At 54.0% G+C, this 15,030-nt stretch overlaps 1 protein-coding gene across 11 annotated transcripts in view; it reads right to left on the minus strand.

Moving 5' to 3' along the window:
• Positions 1-15,030, minus strand: part of Rap1gap (RAP1 GTPase activating protein) — a 62,395-nt gene that overhangs the window by 19,164 nt on the left and 28,201 nt on the right. For 6 of the 11 annotated variants that reach the window (XR_015738049.1, XR_015738047.1, XR_015738045.1 and 3 more), the window contains 2 exons: positions 5,990-6,083; positions 374-409 (listed from right to left, as the gene is read on the minus strand). Coding sequence is in view for 5 of the 11 variants with exons in the window: in XM_087907001.1 (XP_087763127.1) it covers positions 374-391 (18 nt within the window). In the remaining 6 variants the exon portion in view is untranslated. Of the gene's footprint in view, positions 1-373; positions 410-2,648; positions 2,807-5,989; positions 6,084-11,071; positions 11,185-12,046; positions 12,151-15,030 lie in introns of those variants that run through there. The other 5 variants (XR_015738048.1, XM_087907002.1, XR_015738046.1 and 2 more) reach the window with 4 other exon arrangements.

A 15,030-nucleotide genomic window follows, 5' to 3' on the forward strand; every position in this document is an offset into this window, starting at 1 on the left:
TCCTGAGCTTTCTTCAAGCCACCCCCACCCTACCCCATTACCCTTTGCTCCCATCCAGACACTCACCCATGCCACAGACAGAGCAGAGCTTGGAGGTGGAGGGTGAGCAGGGGTGAAACAAGGGGCAGGACTGCACCCCAGGTTGCCTGGCTCACTAATGCCTCCCCCACTTGCATCTATGCATCTATCCCCTCCTCCATCCTGCATGGGGTTGCTGCACGGGAGCCTGACAGGACTCTGATGAGCTATGTTTGTATGGACATGTGGGGATGACTTGGGAGCTGGGACCCCGGATGAGTTCACAGAGAGGAGGCAGGTAGGGGACCGCCACCTTTAGGCCAGCCTGCTCTGGGGCTCCCTGACCCATCCTTACCTGCATCTTCTCAATCATCTCAAACAGATCTGTGTTCTGCAATAGAAAGAGGAGCGAGGTCAGTCCCCAGGGAAGCCCAGCTGCTACTACTAAGCCTGAAACAGGCTCTAGCCACCAGCTGGCCGGGTCCTCTCATTAGGTACCAAGAGGGGAGCGACCAGGACTTTGTGAGAGGGGTTTTGGAAGGCTAACCCCCCAGAGTTTGGCCAGTTTGGGCACCTAGTGGTCCTGGGTCTCTGGCAGATGTCCCACTCAGTTTGCTTTCCTGAAAGAGGAGGGAGTTATTTGAGAAGGGATATCTTCCCTTCTGTCAATACAAAGGCATCAGTTCCAGGATTGGCATATGGACCCCTGAGAGCCCCCAGGACCCAGCCTTAGAGCCAAGACCCACCAGACATGGAACGAGGGTCTGTGTTCCACCAGCACTCAGGAAGAGAGCCAGTTCACCAGTGCCCAGGCCAGACAGTCATCCCTACAAGCAGTGTGGACTGGGGACACTTTGGGGAGAGATGCTGGGCTGCCACTGGCCCTTCACCTGTGCAGGAGCCTACATGCACAAGCTGGCCTGTCCAAGGCGAAGCAGGAAACACACAGGGTTAATGCAGCGTCTGGCAGCTGCTTGGCAGCATGGGCCTCTCCAACACCAACTCCCTTCTGAGTCTTCCTGGAAGGCGCATCCCTACCGGATGGAGGCTGGCAGATTGGGGGCCAGACCTGAGAAGCCCCCAGAGTCTCCAGAGCAGCCTTCCCCACCCCCCAGCTCTTCCAAGGTTCAACTCAAGCAGTTCCTGCCGCCCAGGAGGAGGCATCTGAGCTCACACACACGTGCTAAGGTTGTGTACCAGGAGGTACACACTCTGTCTGCAGGACAGACACAGGCCTGCACACCATGATTTGAATAGTTTCACTGCAGCAGGCATACCTTTTGCATATCAACACACACACACACACACACACACACACACACACACACACACAGAGAGAGAGAGAGAGAGAGAGAGAGAGAGAGAAAGATCCATATGGAGCCTGTGCATAGTAATTCTTATAGACATAGCCTAACACACACGTACACATGTTGGTATCCTGAGTTCCACACAATACACACTCAGGTCCACGTACCTGAGATTCACACATGTGCAAACCCACACCCGTGCAGCCTGCACCCCAGTAACTGCACATGCAAACACAGGAATTCTCCTGGCTGAGACCAGGAGACACACTGGCATGGGCAGGGACAGCCAGGTGCTCAGGGAAACAGACAGAGAATTCCAGGCATCATTGCCAGGATTAAGGCATGCTTCACGACAGACCCAAGACAACATCTTACACTGCACACAAGAGGTCTAAGAAGAGAAAGAGGAATCCGGCAACTGCCAGGGTTGTTAAGCCCCATGGAGTCCTGAGTACACCCAGCACCCCTTAGGTAAGTCATGAAGGTCACAGAACTTTTAAGCCCTCATGTGCACAGTCTGAAGCCTGCCTGTAGAACAAGACCCAGACTGCAAAGTCCACTTCAGAAGTGCCCAGGAGCCCCTGTACCATGGTCACCTGTGGCCACACCCAATACCTCTGAGTTTGGAAGACAGTTTGACAGACAGCACAGACAGACATACACTACAGTCCAGGAAGACAAACACACCTGTCAACTCGACTCAGTGTTACAACACTGCCTCCATCTGTTCAGGGCTCAGTCAGCCTCTGACCTACCCCTTCCAAAGAGACCCAGCAATGAGCTCAGGGGGTGAAGAGGTTCCCTGAAGGTGACCAAACAGCTAGACACAGCGAGACATCACACACTGCAGCACCCGAATCACAACTACATAAACACTGACACATGGTACTGTCAGCCAGAGCGTGTACACACACAGCAACAAGTAACACCCACAGTTACAGCCCCACAGGCAGCAGCAGACGCCCTGACACATGGCAAAGGAAGGCTGGGAGTGGTGTGGCCAGAAACCGGGCATCCCACCTGAGCAAAAGCCACCACAAATTCACCAGGTGACATCTGTAGGTAGTCCCAGTAGCAGTCAGACACACACACACCCAGTGCCATTGCAGCCCACTGCCACAGTGTCCTCACATCTGTCCCACAGGCAGCTGTGGAAAACTGCCCATGGGACTGGGTGCTCTGTGTGGTATGGGTGTCAGTCCAAAAGCTCACACATCCACCGTGATGGGGGCCTGGGCACAGCCTGCCGGACTTGGGGTAGTCGGGCTGAGTGGTGGCCTTAGGGTCCCCCATCGGCCAGGCCGCCCCTACCAGCGTCCTCACCTGCCAGCCGGCCACAGCCGGCAGCGAGCCCCTCCGCGGACGGCTTTGGGACGCTGGGGGCCGCGGCTGCGCCATCCCGAGCCCCAGCCCCGGCGGCGGCGCTGCAAGCCGGCCCGGCCCCGGGGCCCCGTAGCCGGAGCTTCGAGATCCCGTCCCGCCGTCGCTCTGCCTTCTCTGGGCTCGCCCCGCGGCCGGGCCCGAGGGGGCGGGGCGCCAGGTGCGGGAGGCGCGGGCGGGGGCAGGGCGTCTAGACCACGCCCCCTCATGGGGGCGGCCCGGCTAGCGGCCTGGGACACTGCGCCTGCGCGCAGGAAGCCTTGGGCACTTTCTGTTAGCAGCTGTGTCTTCCCAGACTGGAGACCGTGCCTGGGGCTTCAAGGACAAGGTTCTTGGGACAGGTGTGCCCAGGGAGTGCAAAAGTCCTGGAGACTGGGATTAACTTGAACACTTCCTTAGCCGGACCCTTTTGCGCGTCTCACCGTCTTGTCATCGGGCTATCCTTATTAGGCAGATAAGAAAACCATATTCCAAGAGATGTAAATAGCTTATCGAAGACCACACCACTAGGAAAACCAGGGATCCCTAGCCTAGAGCAGCCTCATCCTCACCTCTTCTCCCTCAGCATCCGATCCTGCCCGACCCTGGGGGGCGGGGAAGCCTGGAGTGGAGAGAAAGGACTACTGAACTCTAGGGCAGGTTCAATAGTTTGTGTCCTTCAGGGTCTAGCTCTGGCCTTGCTACAACTTGCAGGTTATATAAGTGAGTCTCTAGCACCTCTGCTGGCCCAATCCGCCACCCAAAGTACAAGGCCTCTTGAGTCTTCCCATCTGACACTGCTGTCCTTGTGTCTTGGGCTGGTGCCACTACTGTGCAGTGGGGACAGGCCCCCAGCCATACCACCCATCCTCTAGACAGAGCCTGGAACATTCTAGGTGTTGCAGGGGCAGGGCTGTCTCCAGCTGGGGCCAGACCTGCAGCTTCCCAGAAGTACAGCCCACTACCCAGGGCTGGGGAGCTCCTGCAAGCAAGGCAGGCAGCACTTTCCTCTCCCTCCCAGACCTGGCCTCAGGTCAGGCTTGGGCCCAGAGAGCCAGCGGGAACACCAGCGATGTGCATTCCAGACACCAAGTAGCTTTGGCTTTAATAATTAACAGCAGCAAATATTGATTTACCCAACCACTTCCAGACCTGCACACTTCCGGGCACCCATCACGATGCAGCCGGAGGAACATCCTTTCCCACACTGGCCCTGGGGGAGGCCAAGCCTGCTCAGATCACCAGCGATATGTAGGCCAGGTAGAGAGGGTGCTGTGCACGCTTCTAGTGTGCGCGTGTGCAAATCCAAGGCCAGTTGTGGCTGTACGTGACATACTGCATTTCTGTAGCACAGAAGTGTGCAGGTGTGTTGGAAGGGGTGGGTAGGGGTGATTACTGTCCATCTCCATCAAGTGTTCATGTGCAAGTGTGAACAGGCTATAGATATATGCTTGTGTCTGTCTGTCTGTCTGTCTGTGGCCTAGCCCCCAGTATCTAGGTAGAGATAGGCCAAGTATGCACTTGTATGTAGATTTTACAGTCCCTGAGTCCTGCAGAGGGCAGCTAGAGTCTATTCAAATGTTGCTCCCCAAAGAGAAGAGACTTCTCCTACCCAGCCCTGACAACACAGGTGGACTGCTAGTTTCCAATTCTTTTACAGACCTCGCCCAGTGGCGAGCTGGCAAGGCCGACAGAAGAGACACTCTATGTTATAGGTGGAACTTGCCCTTATGCACAGGGAGGTCATGTGCTCCTCAAACTGGTTAAAAATAGGGTGCTGAGGGGGCTGGAGAAATGGCTCAGTGGTTAAGAGCACTGACTGCTCTTGCAGAGGACCCGGGTTCGATTCCCAGCACCCACATGGCAGCTCACAACTGTCTGAAGATCCAGTTGCAGGGGATCTGACACCTTCACACCAATGCACATAAAATAAAGTTAAAATAAACCATAAAAAATATTTTAAAAAAATAGGGTGCTGAGGAAAACTGGAGACTATTGCAGGCCTGGAGCCCCAGAGGAATCACTCAGTGTCTGGGAGTTGATTTCCCGCCCTGTCAACAGTTCACAAAGACCAGATGGGACAAATAAGAGTCCAGTGCCTGGGGGAGACCTCACGCATAAACCCAGCTGCTCGAGCAAGTGACTGCCATCAAGTTTGTTTCCTGAGGCCCCCTATGGCCCTGGCTGGGGCTGCCCACCAGAGAAGGCAGGCAAGGGTCCCAAGAGGCTCGTATGTGACTTAGAGCACCCCTGCTTGGGATTTCCATGGAGATATCAGTCCTTAGATAACATTCCTTGGTCCTTTGTCCTCCTGGCCTAGGAAAGGTGCCGATTCTTATCCCAGAGCTCTGGGGAGGTCCCTGGCAGAGCCTTCCTGGCTGTGTAACCCTGGGGAAGACCCCTACACATCTCTGAGCATTTAGATCCTATTCTGGAGCAAGCTCCCTGCCTGAGGTTGATGGAAGGGCCACGTGGCAAGGGCTTTGGTCATTGCATAGAGTATCCTGCCACAGTGAGGGTTCATTCCCCTGCACTGGAGAGTCCATCAGCCACATACTGGCCAGAAAGCACCAGCTGGTCCTGGCCCCACAGCATCCAGCCTGCAACCCTTTGGGCAAATAACAGTATCAGTGAACTTGGATTTGGACGACCGTGGCTACAGCACAGACAGAGTGACGAGCTGAGGGACAGAGCGACTCTACAGGCAAGAGACTAAGTACTAAGCAGCAGTGACGGAATTCCCTGAGACACCCACTGCCCCTTGGCTCCGACATTCTGCAGAAGCATTCAGACACTCATCTCTTGGCCAGGGCATGGCTTCTCGGGGTAAGGTCTGTGTCCTAGCTTGCCAGGAATCTCTAGGTTTGGTACCACTCAGGTAGCAGGCAAACCTTGGTAGTTGATTAACAGTAACAAAAAAGTCTTCGCCATAGGGCTCAGAGCCAAAGATGGCCCAGGCTGTAGGAGAGACACTTTTATCCAGTCCTGGTGTGTGTGGGAAGCAGGGGCTATTATCACATCTGGTCTATAATGGGGACAGCTGTGGCCATAGTGATAGTGGAGAGAAGGAGCCACTGATGTCATAAGTTTATCCCTGAGCCCCCCCTTCTAGCACTTCTGTAGACACTGGTGTAACCTCTGAGACCACACAGGCCACCCAGCGGTCAGGAGTGGTGTCCTTTGGGGGACTTAGTTCCAGTGGCCTCGACCTGAATAGTTGACATCTTTCCAACAGGTATATTTAGGCATCTCCCAGCTCTGGCATGGTGGGGCACAGAGCAGGGCCATAGGCTGGGGTCACTTACCTTAGGACAAGATGAGGCAGGGAGGGAAGGAGCTGAGTCCACCAGGAACAAGTCTAGTGCCTGAGGGAAGCGCTGCTTCTGGCCATCACTCTTCCTGGAAGAGAAAAAGAAATCTGACGTCAGAGAGAGCCTCAGGTGGGAGATTCAGGACCTCTGGGGGAGCAAGGCAGGTAGGGCTCTAAGATGGCCAGAAGGAAGGAGGGAAGCTCCCTGAGCAGGGTTGATAAGCGGGCTCCCCTTCCCAGAGGTCAGAGTTAGGGACTCCCAAGTTCTCGGCCAGTTCTCTGGCTCATTCTGAGGACGGAGACTGAGACGGGGACAGCAAGTGTGGCTGTAGACGCGGGAACTATTAGGTTCCCCACTCTCTGGGTCCCTCCCAGAGTCTCTAGTGGATGGGAGCCTTAGGACTGCTGTTACTAACGCCAGTAAGTGCCACACAGTGGGCCCACTGTGGCCAGGCCCATGTGAGCCACTCCCCAGGCCTTGTAGGCACGACTCTTAAGTTCCACTTTAGGACATGGACTATGATGTCCGCAGAGGTCACAGAGTCCGCCCACAACAGGACACTGTTCACGACCCATCTGACGTTAACCTGATGAAGCTGCACCCACAGCCCTTCAAGGACAGGGGGCAGGCCGAAAGAGAGTGACGTCAGCACCTGTCTGTCACACAATCCTGCTAGGTTCACCTCCCAGGTCAAGGGGAAGATGTGCCCAGTGGTTCCCAGATCCAGGGAACCTTGGCCCGGTGAAGCAGGCCTAGCTTCTGTCGCTGCCCGAGGCCAACCTGACATGGCTGCACCGCAGCCCCAGTTCCACCAAGAGGGTGAGTCACCTTCCAGAGGAGCTCCAGTGGCCTGTGGCAGGCTTGAGTCAGGCAGAGTCAGGCAGACACACCCAGAAGAGGGAGGACCCGCAGCATTCCTGGACTAGAGGATACCCTGGCAAGTTCTAAGCCTCTTTGCCTCTCCGTGAATCAGAGGAACCAGCCTCATCACTGCTTAGCACAGGGAAGCCCTTACCCCTAAGGATTACTGACTTCTGACAAGGTCTGTGTCTTGACACCACTTGACTCAAAAGGACAGACCTGGTGGCAGCAACCTTTTGAGTCCATAGCACCAGTGTGGGCTGTAGCATCAGGCACCAATTGGCTAGCATAGCTAGAGTCCAAGACACAGCAGCCTCCCTGGGCCTCAGTTTCCAAAACAATTCAGCACCATGACTGGCAGTCATGGGTATTTACGCAACGAACTCTCTCCCAAGTAGGGTCCCGTACAGTATTTGCGGACTAATTGCCAGGCTGAAAGCGGGCAGTAGGGAGCCATGGAGGGCGGGCGTGCGAGGGAATGTGCTCAACACAACTTCTGTTGATGCAGGGTGGGAAGGGGGAGGGGGAGAGGGGGTGGAAGGTTAGATAGAGGCCCATAGTGGTGTTCAGGTAGATCCTGTGGAGACCCACTCTGCCCTTAGTGTCCTGGAGTTAGTTACTTATTAACACTGTGTGTGTGCGCGCGTGCATGTCTGTGCGTGTGTAGGTGTGCATGTGGAAGCCAGAAGTCATTGTCATGTGTCTTTCTCAATTGATCTCCATCTTTGTTTTGTTGGTTTGGTCTTTGAGTTTGTTTGTTTGTTGGGGGTTTTGTTTTGTTTTGTTTTGTTTTGTTGAGACAGGATTTCTCTGTCACAGCCCTAGCTGTCCTGGAACTCACTCTGTAGACCAAGCTGACCTAGAACTCACAGAGATCCTCCTGCCTCTGCCTCTAGAGTGTTGGGATTAAAGGCGTGTGCCACCATGCCTGGCTCCATCTTGTTTTTTTCTGAAACAGGCTTTCACTGAACCGGGAGCTAGTGATGCCATGAGGCCCAGGCACCCTCCTGTCTCTGTCTCCCCAGAGCTGGGGTTATAATGTATGCCACTGTGCTGACTTTTTAACCTGAGGGCTGGGAATCTGAACTCAAGCTTGCAGTGTAAGAACTTTACCTTCTGAGCCAGCTCTCAGGCCACCTGCTGACCCCCATATTTTACAGACAAAGGATAGCTGGACTTCAAAGCTTACAGCCTTGACCAAGCATGGCTGGTGTCCAAAAGCGTTGTGGAACAGTCTTTGTACACTGTAAATATGTATTGCTCTCATCGTTAATAAAAAGCTGATTGACCAATGGCTAGGCAGGATTTTCAGGGCAAAAAGAATGCTGGGAAGAAGGAGGGCGGAGTCAGAGGAGTCACCAGCCAGAGAAACAGGAGATGAGCTTGCTGTGCTAAAAGAAGCTACTGCCATGTGGCAGAGGGTAGAGAAGAAATATGGGTTCATTCAAGTTATAAGAGCTAGTTAGTAATAAGCATAAGCTATTGGTCAAGCATTTATAATTAAGTCTCCATGTCAGTTATTTGGGAGCTGGCTGGAGGTCCCAACAAAACACACTGACACATCAGTGTAGAGGAATGTGACCAGGAGGTGATGGCACACACCTTTAGTCCCAGCACTCAGGATGCAGAAGCATAGTGTGGGAGCTCCTTCTGTATACGTGTTGCTTTTATTGGTTAATGAATAAAAAAAGGTGGGGTCAAGGAGATGTCATGTAGTTGCCGCCAGACACCATAGAACTGCCCAAAAAGCAAGAGATAACAAACCACAAACCTCATGGTAAAATATAAAGTAATAGATTATTTGGGTATGGCTGGCCAGGAAATGAAGAAGCAGTCTCTGCCTACAGAGGCAGATGAATCTCTGGGTTCCAGGCCAGCCTGGTTGACTGACAGAGCGGGTTCCAGGACAGCCAGGACTGAACAGAGAAACCCTGTCTTGAATCCCCTCCTACCCAAAAAAGAAGAATGCACTTAGTTGCCAGGAAACACTGTTGAAGCCAGAGCAAAGCTGGGTGCTCTCAGCAAGGACCACGGTCCTGGGAGCCCCTGGCTGCATGCAATAGTGGTTTCCACAGCCAGGCTCAATAAGTGGTACTTTCTATCAGTTTCATGGCCCCAGAATCAACAGATCAGCTTGGTGGCAACTCCTACTAGAGCAGCTAACTCATCTTAGCCTGCTTCCCAGGTCCCATGAGCATCTCTCTCAGAACTAACTCATCTTAGCCTGCTTCCCAGGTCCCATGAGCATCTCTCTCAGAACTAACTCATCTTAGCCTGCTTCCCAGGTCCCATGAGCATCTCTCTCAGAACTGCTGAAGTCAGAACAGGACTGGGGAGGCCTCCCTCTCACAGCTGGGAGATAGTACTCTAGTTCCTTTCTAGGACCTTCTTCCTCCACATAACCCCTACCTCCACACCTCTCACCTCCCTGCTCTTGGCTCTCTCCTCTCTACTGACCAGAGTCCTGGCTCTCCCTCAGCTAGGCAACTCCTTAGGTGGATCTTAACGGACTGGAGAAGGGAGGGGGAGGAGTCCTCAGTCCTAATGGGTGGAAGGACAATCTTAACAAAAGCCTTATAGCCTAACAAGGTAACGCTCCTAAACTGCCTACTTCCTGCATGCGGAAACAGGCTCAGAAAGAGCACCCACCTGCAGAGCAGGCTTCTGAACTCCGGTTTGAGGTCTCCAAAGTCAAGATCTGGACTCTGTAATGTGTGGCCAACCCTGAGGGCCCAATCCTGACACGGCCATCCCAGCCTGAGGGCCAAGCACTGCTCATCACACCCTGTTGACAGCTGACGAGATGCCAGGCCCAGCAGCAGGGCCGACCATGACTCACGGATGAAGACAAGATGCTCACAGGTACTGGTTCTCTCCCTCCACCACGGTCCCAGGGATCAGACTCAGGCCCTCAGGCTTGGTGACTTTACCCGCTGAGCCACCTTACCAGCTGGGATCCTTATTTTTTGAGAGAAGAAACTAAAACCCTTCAAGACTGAGTACTTGCCGAAGGTCACGTTCATGAGTCCAAAACCATAAAACTCCCAGGAATCTGGGTGAAGAAGTCATTGTCCCTTTAGTCCCACATGACAGAGCCTCTTAGCAAAAAGCAGCTGCTCACTTAACACTTCACAGTAATAGACTAGCCTCTCCTTCCTTTCCTCCTCCTCCCTCTCTTCTTCCTCTCCCCCTTCCTCCCCCTCCTCCTCCCCTCAACTCTGCCTTCTGCTCAGACATTCCTGCTCCTCTCTGGCCGTCATTCCCTACAGTCTCCAGCCGGCCTCTGCACACCTTCCACCATCTTCATGAGCTTGGCCTTCTAGGTCCCTCCCATCTCATCTACCCCGCCCTCGTCTCCGTCATTCTGTTCACATGGGGGGAGGTCCCCTAAATCTTGTCCCTTTCCCACTTTTCCAAAACCAAAACCCTTCCTGACCTTCAGGCCCAGCTCAGTGAAAAATATCTCCTGTTGTTCCTACTCCAGCAGCCGGGTAAGGGGCCCCGCACTGCCAGACGCCCCATTCGGCTGCTACAGTTCACACAGGCAGAATCTCCTTCCATGAGCGCAGGTGCTTACAAAGAAAGTGCGTGTGCATGTGTGTGTGTGTGTGTGTGTGTGTGTGTGTGTGTGTGTGTCTGTGGAGGCCAACTCACAGGAGTTGAGTCTCTCCTTCTCCACATGAGTCCTAGGAATCAAACACAGCAGTCAGGCTTGGTGGCAAGCACCTTTACCTGCTGAGCTGTCTTGATGCCCCCCCCCCCCAATGCACAATGACTTTTTGAGGTGTGACTTCATCAAACTTTCATCCAGAAAAACCAGAAGCACAGAGACGTTCTCTAACCAGCCCAAGCTCACACAGCAGGGAAAGGGCAAGGCTGGGGTCTGACTCCACGACATATGTCTCAGGTGTCCACCAGACAGGCCCCTTGTTTTGTCAACTGGCCTACCCACAGTGACTTTCTACCTCAGCCCCGGGCTTCTGCAGACACCGTCATGGGCTTCTGCAGACATCGCCGTGGCCTTCCTGGCTCCAGGCTTGCCCTATCTGCACTGGGAACATCCTTGGACACACGAACAGGATGAAGTCACATAAGAGATGACTTGTCCAGTGTCACAGGGAGAGCCAACCTGGGAGCCCGGGCCAGGCACACATTAGAGTGACATTCAGCTCCTGCAACTTCCTGGTCACCAGCCAGCTGGCCCCATTTCCTTACCTCTTGGTGGTATCCCCCTTTCCCTGAGAAAGAGTAAGGCATGGGTCTAGGGGACAGGGCCCAGTTCCTGAGTGGGCCGGCTGGAAGCTGCTGCAGACAGCTCCTGGTTTCTTGGCAACTGTTCTGAATCTCGCTTATCATGGCATCAAGGTAACAATAATAATCACACCTGGGGGGTGGGGTGCCGGCTGTGTGCCTTTCAAAGGCTTCTTTGCTTTATCCTCTGCTTTATCGGCTCTCCTGGGACTCTCACCGGAACTGAGCAACTGAGCTGGCAGATAAGGCTCTGGCCCAGGCTCCTCATGCCCAGGAAGGCAAACTGAGGCTTGAGGAGGTCACAGCACTGCGTGGGGGTAGCCCAGCATTTGACAGCAGGTTAGAGATGAAAATCCAAGCTCCCCCACAACACAGCCCTCAGGTCTCACGAGGCTGGGAGGACCTCGGGGGATCTTGCCCTGCAGAATAGCAGGGTCCAGGCCATCTTTGAACAGGAGGGGTGCTGGAATTATCAAGGCAGGCGGAGGACAAGTGATGCACACTTCCCCGGGGTACATTCCCCCAGTGACCCAACTGGAGGGCAGCTGGGGAGCCTCATCTTTTCTCCAATCTACATAGCAGGAGCTAAGGGTCTGCTGCGCAGGGCTGCCTGGAAGCCTGAAGAACACTGATTTCAGGCACCAGCAGGGTAGCCCAGCTGACCCAGGGGTTCCAAACATGGAGGCCCCGGTGCATCCGGGTCCTGCTGACCTCCCTTCCCAGCCTCCGCTTCTCATGTCCCTCTCCTTGTCCTGTCCTGAGGACACCCGCCTGGCACACACGTAGGCAGCCAGGTACAGCAGTCAGGAGAACCGGCCAGGTAATGAAGGATTGGGCAGGCAGAGCTAGCCAGGGACAGAGGCCCAAGGGGTGCCTGCCAGCCTGTGCCTGCCAGTCGAGAATGGGGGCAGAGGTTGCCCGCCAATCGCGTCTACCCACCTGGTGAGAAAAGGGCACAGATCTCCCAGTGAGAATGGGGTTTGGGGGGGCATGCCCTCCAGAGCCCCAGTCTCCCAACACAAGCCTGGGGCTTCGGGTCTAAGAGGACTCTGTTATAAAACGGGAACCAAATGACTGCCTGAGAGCTGCCCCCACCCAGGGGGCACAGAGGCCCATTGTTTTCGAAGCTCAGCCATCTGGCACAGCCCTCCTCCATGCCCCATGCCCTGCCTGCCCATCCCTGCCTGTGCCCAGGTACCAGGAAATGTGGCTAGGCACAGCCAGGTGAACAGGTTTCAAAGTAGGGGGGAGGTAAGGGGCTTCTGTCCAGGCAGAGGTAGGAACTTAGGCAGTCAGACATAGGCCTGAGCTCTTCCCCTCCTGGATGGCCTCCTGAGGTACCTCTGACCTCATGACGACTGGAAGGGAGCATAAGACTGGGGGAGGGGCCAAGAATCACTGTTGTCAGTGATGTCCTTAAAACAATACCCCTAAGGAGATCGCTGCCGCCACCACCCATTTTTGAGATGAGCTCAGGGTCCCTCAAAAGATGGGCTTGGGATAGAGTTGCCTAGACCCCCATGGAGCATGCAGATAAGAGGCCTTCTACTCTAGGCCAGGGTCACCCATGGGCAGGAAGGTGGCACATGAGGCCCTCACTATGTGCTGGCTGGGAGCCCAGATAGCCGGATCCCGGAGCTGGGCCAGGCAGTGGCCTCCTAAGCAAACAGCAGGTTGGCAGGCTAGAGAGGAGGTCATGGGCTGGCCCCCACCTGGGGTGCTGGCTTGCCCAGCTCAGGTGGCCTGACTTGCCCAGCTCTCCTGCTCCCGAGGCATGGACGCTGGCTCTCACAGTACAGGAAGGAGCAGGCATGGGAGAGAACGTGGCACACATGGGTTTTTTTTCCTGCTGGGGACATCGGCTAATGCAGCCAGGCACCTTCCAATTAACACACCACAGCCTTCCCCCAGGACCTCTGTACCAGATACTGAGAAACCCACTGGCAGGTAACACAACCCACGCTGTACCTGGAAGAGAAACCGCAGCCCCAGCCACTAGACAGGGACTTGCCCACGGTGACACCCGAAGCTCGCACCTTCTATTTCTAATCCTTGCCTGCACTGCCACAGGACAGGGCACCATGTGCCAATTCTCTCCGATGGGCCTGCCACCCCCACCCTAGGCACAGGGGAAGAGCAGCCAGAGTGCCCTTTCCAGCACCCACAGGCCACAGAGTTCCATAGCTGCCTACAATTTCTGTGTCGCCCCACCCCACCCTTGACCTAGTGTCCCGGTCAGCCTCTGCAGCCCAAGGGGTCCCCCTTCTCTAAGCTCCTAGCATTCCTGTGCTCACTCACTCCATCAGTGCCCACGCACAACCGCCCCCCCCCCCCGCCATGCCCTTCATTCCTAAGCTTGGTCATTTACCATAGCACATAGTTTGCTGCCTGTTCTGAGCCAGACAATGGTTGTTGGCAGTCCCTGCTGAATGCTGGCAGGGGCTGAGGGTGGGTGACCATGCATCCCACCCTGAAAATCTGCAGTGATACCCAGATTCTCCAGCTGTGCCCAGGACTCCTCTGATTTTACCAGCAGGATGCGCAAACCTTCACAACTAAGGCCTTATTTAAGACCCCGCCCCCCGACACCAATCGCACTGAGGTTTATATTTCCCACCTGAGGGCTCCAAGCTGGGGCAGAATGATGAACATATGATGACCTTGCCAATCATCTGCTGACCAAAGACGGCAAGGCCAAGCCCTGGTTCTGTCTCTACACCTCTGAGTACAGAAGGGCGTAACTGCCACCTCTCTGTGCCTCAGCTTTGACGCTGGACATTGGGTCTCAGGTTAGACCATCCTGGAGTGCAGCTGGGAGACCCACCGAAGGGAGGACAGGAACTAGGGTGGGAAGATCTGCCAAGGGTTGTTTGGGACCAAAACCCAGAAGGAAACCTCTCACTGAGAAATCCTTAGACCCCTCAGAGGTGCTTTTTCTGCTCCAGGCCTCAGGTTTTTGGTCTGCAAAATGGTATAATAATCACTTATTTGTCAGGGTTGTTATAAGTAATAAAATGATACCATATGTATATTCTGACTGGCCTAAAATTGAGTGCACACTAGGTGTTTTAGGATTTCTGACCTTCTGTCTGCAGAGGCATATGGATCATAGTGTAGGCTCTAAGACGGAGCTACCCACATGTTAGTCCAAAGTACGACGCTTCACAACGTTGTAACCTTGGAAAAGTTACCTAACCTCTCAGACCCTCACTTTTCTCATCTCTAAAATCAGGATGAAGAGCGGCTGGAGAGATGGCCCAGTGGTTAGAGCACTGGCTGCTCTTTCAGAGGACCCAGATTCAACTCCCAGCACCCACACGGTGGCTCGCAATCATCTATAATCCTAGCTCCAGGGCATCTGATGTTCTCTTTCAGCCTCTGAGGACACATATATGGTTCACATACATATAGACAGACAGATACCATACACATAAAAGAAATAAATATATTAATTTTTTGAGGTTTTTTTTTTTGTTTTGTTTTGTTTTGTTTTTTGAGACAGAGTTTCTTTGTATAGTCCTGGCTGTCCTGGTGTCCTGGAACACACAGAAAGCTGCCTGCCTCCTGAGAGCTGGAATTAAAGGTGCATGCTACCACTGCCTGGTATAAAATAAATAAATCTTAAACAAAAGAAACCTGAAAAACCAACCCAACAAAATCAGGAAGAAGAGTTGGAGAATTAGCTTAGTGGTACAGTACTTGCCTATCGTGTATGAAGCCCTGAGTTCCATCCCCAATGCATGCGCGCATTCACACACACACACACACACACACACACACACACACACACACACACACGCTTAGATTTAGAAGGAAGCATATCAACAGCATTAGCCTGTGAGGATTTGTAAGTCTATACACAGAATGTACGTGGTAAACGCTAATCTTGAGCCTCCCCCTTCTCTCTGCCTTTCTTTTTTCTT

The sequence above is a fragment of the Myodes glareolus genome, chromosome 6, assembly GCF_982192425.1.
Source record: "Myodes glareolus chromosome 6, mMyoGla1.1, whole genome shotgun sequence".
Classification (NCBI taxonomy): domain Eukaryota; kingdom Metazoa; phylum Chordata; class Mammalia; order Rodentia; family Cricetidae; genus Myodes; species Myodes glareolus.